Source organism: Fopius arisanus, unplaced genomic scaffold (assembly GCF_000806365.1).
Source record: "Fopius arisanus strain USDA-PBARC FA_bdor unplaced genomic scaffold, ASM80636v1 scaffold00030, whole genome shotgun sequence".
NCBI lineage: Eukaryota > Metazoa > Arthropoda > Insecta > Hymenoptera > Braconidae > Fopius > Fopius arisanus.
The window spans coordinates 580967-582810 of record NW_011887769.1 but is presented as its reverse complement, the minus strand read 5'-3'; the positions used below and the strand labels follow the sequence as shown (position 1 = coordinate 582810).

Here is a 1844-nt window from a genome sequence, read left to right as displayed (position 1 = left end):
TTTTCTGTTGCCCAGGTCGTTCCGATGTTCGCCATCTCCGAGAGACGAGCGAATCCGAAGGTTCGGGTCTACACGTATCCATCCATCAATAAAGTATCCGACTGTGTTTACAGAGAAAAAAATTGGACTGGATATATCTCAAGTGCCTTTGCAGGAACTGATTATCTGCTTACTCTCACTTCATCCCCGAGTTTCAAGATGATCGTGTGGCTGTGGAGAACAGGAGAATGCGTAGCGACAGTTAAAACTGGAATTACTGACGAATACCAGACTCTGTAGTGAGTAAAACCAATAACTCGAGACCTAAAAGACGTAGCGCAAGTTATCTCAGAACTTTTCAATAGTTCAGATAGTGCTCTATTGAAAAATCCTCCTTTTAAAGTCGTTGTTACTCGAGAAATAACTCAAAATACATGGATGAAAGATTAATGTGAAGTTGAAAAAGTTCTGAACCGATACAAGCAAATTAAAAAGAAATCCTTTCCAATAGCGTGCGCTTTTATATCGCCCTAGTTTTCAAAAAAATACTGCTGTCTTCCTGAGATTCGCCGATATTCCCAAACAACTCTCGATTTTCCAATTCCAATTTTCAGTTCTTCTCCAACGTCTCCAACGCTGATAGCGCAGCTGGGGGTTCCCTCTGGTCTCATGAACGTCTATGAACTGAACATCTGCTCGAAGATCGTTTCCCTGGTGCTGTCCTCCCAGGACTCTAAACCCGAGAGGATCACATCAGCCTCCTGGACGTACGACGGGAGCCTTTTGCTGTCGGATGACGTCGGTAACGTCTACCTCACTCCAACTGACGGAAAACGTCGTCACCAGGTCCTCCAGCGACTCGAGACAGCCCCTCAACCCCCAGGACCTCTTCTGGTTGCCTTCCGGGGTGGAGTATCCGTCGCAAACACCTCTCCAAACCTCTTCGTAAGTCACCAAAACCAGAACGAGAATATTCTCAAAAGCTTGAATGTATAAAGTTCTACAGGAAATCCCCCACCGGGAGGGTCAAGTCCGGGGGTTCTTGGAAAATCATCTGGGAAATTGAGATCAACTCCCCTGTGTCTCACCTCTCTCGCCATCTCCAGAGAGACAGCATTCTCTTGTGCTCCATTAAAGGAGAAATATCAGAAGTCAGCGTTGGGGACGACGACATTCCCAGGCTCCAGATTATCTGCCAGCAGGGCTCTGGATATTTGTTTCTAGCCTCGGTGTATCCTGGACGATTTATTACCACTGTCGACGGTTTTCATAGATTACATTTGTTTGAGAGCCACACTGGAAAATTAACTGGGAGAACATGTCTCGAGGAATATGGAACAGGTCGAGATATTACAGGATTATTTCAGTAACAAAGTCGTCAAAAGATTGAGATGAGTTAAACTAGACAAAAATTACCAAATTAAGGCTCGCACGTACTACATCTATCGAACGTAATCTTTGATTTGAACTTAATACTATTAGCCGATAAATTTTTTAATTTGAGTTTCAAATTGTATTGTAGGAACGACTCTAATTATTATTAAAAAATAGGGATATGGAAGATCAAAAATTGAGATATTGATTACAAGAGATTGGCCGAGTTTACAAAAACAATAATTAAAAGTACGCAGATTATGACCAGTAACATTTGACAATTTGTTTTAAATCTATATTGTTACTAACTATTTAGTTTATTCTTTTTTTTAGACAGTAAATGCGGGACTTAATTTAATTTTCAAGTTTATGTAATACATTATTTATTATTCCAATCGATCAAGTCAGTATAAATTACCGGTCTTTGTTGATAGGGAAACCTGTTATCTTTCAAATATAATCAAATATGAGTTTTGCTGATCCCTGAATTT

The 1844-nt window shown here is 40.7% G+C and overlaps 1 protein-coding gene across 1 annotated transcript in view; it reads left to right on the top strand.

Annotated features, from left to right (window-relative positions):
* The window catches only part of LOC105265555 (cilia- and flagella-associated protein 43), a 16810-nt gene that overhangs the window by 5621 nt on the left and 9345 nt on the right, over positions 1 to 1844 (top strand). The window contains exons 3-4 of the mRNA XM_011303104.1: positions 16 to 278; positions 594 to 924. Of these exons, the coding sequence (XP_011301406.1) occupies positions 16 to 278; positions 594 to 924 (594 nt within the window). The remainder of the gene's footprint in view (positions 1 to 15; positions 279 to 593; positions 925 to 1844) is intronic.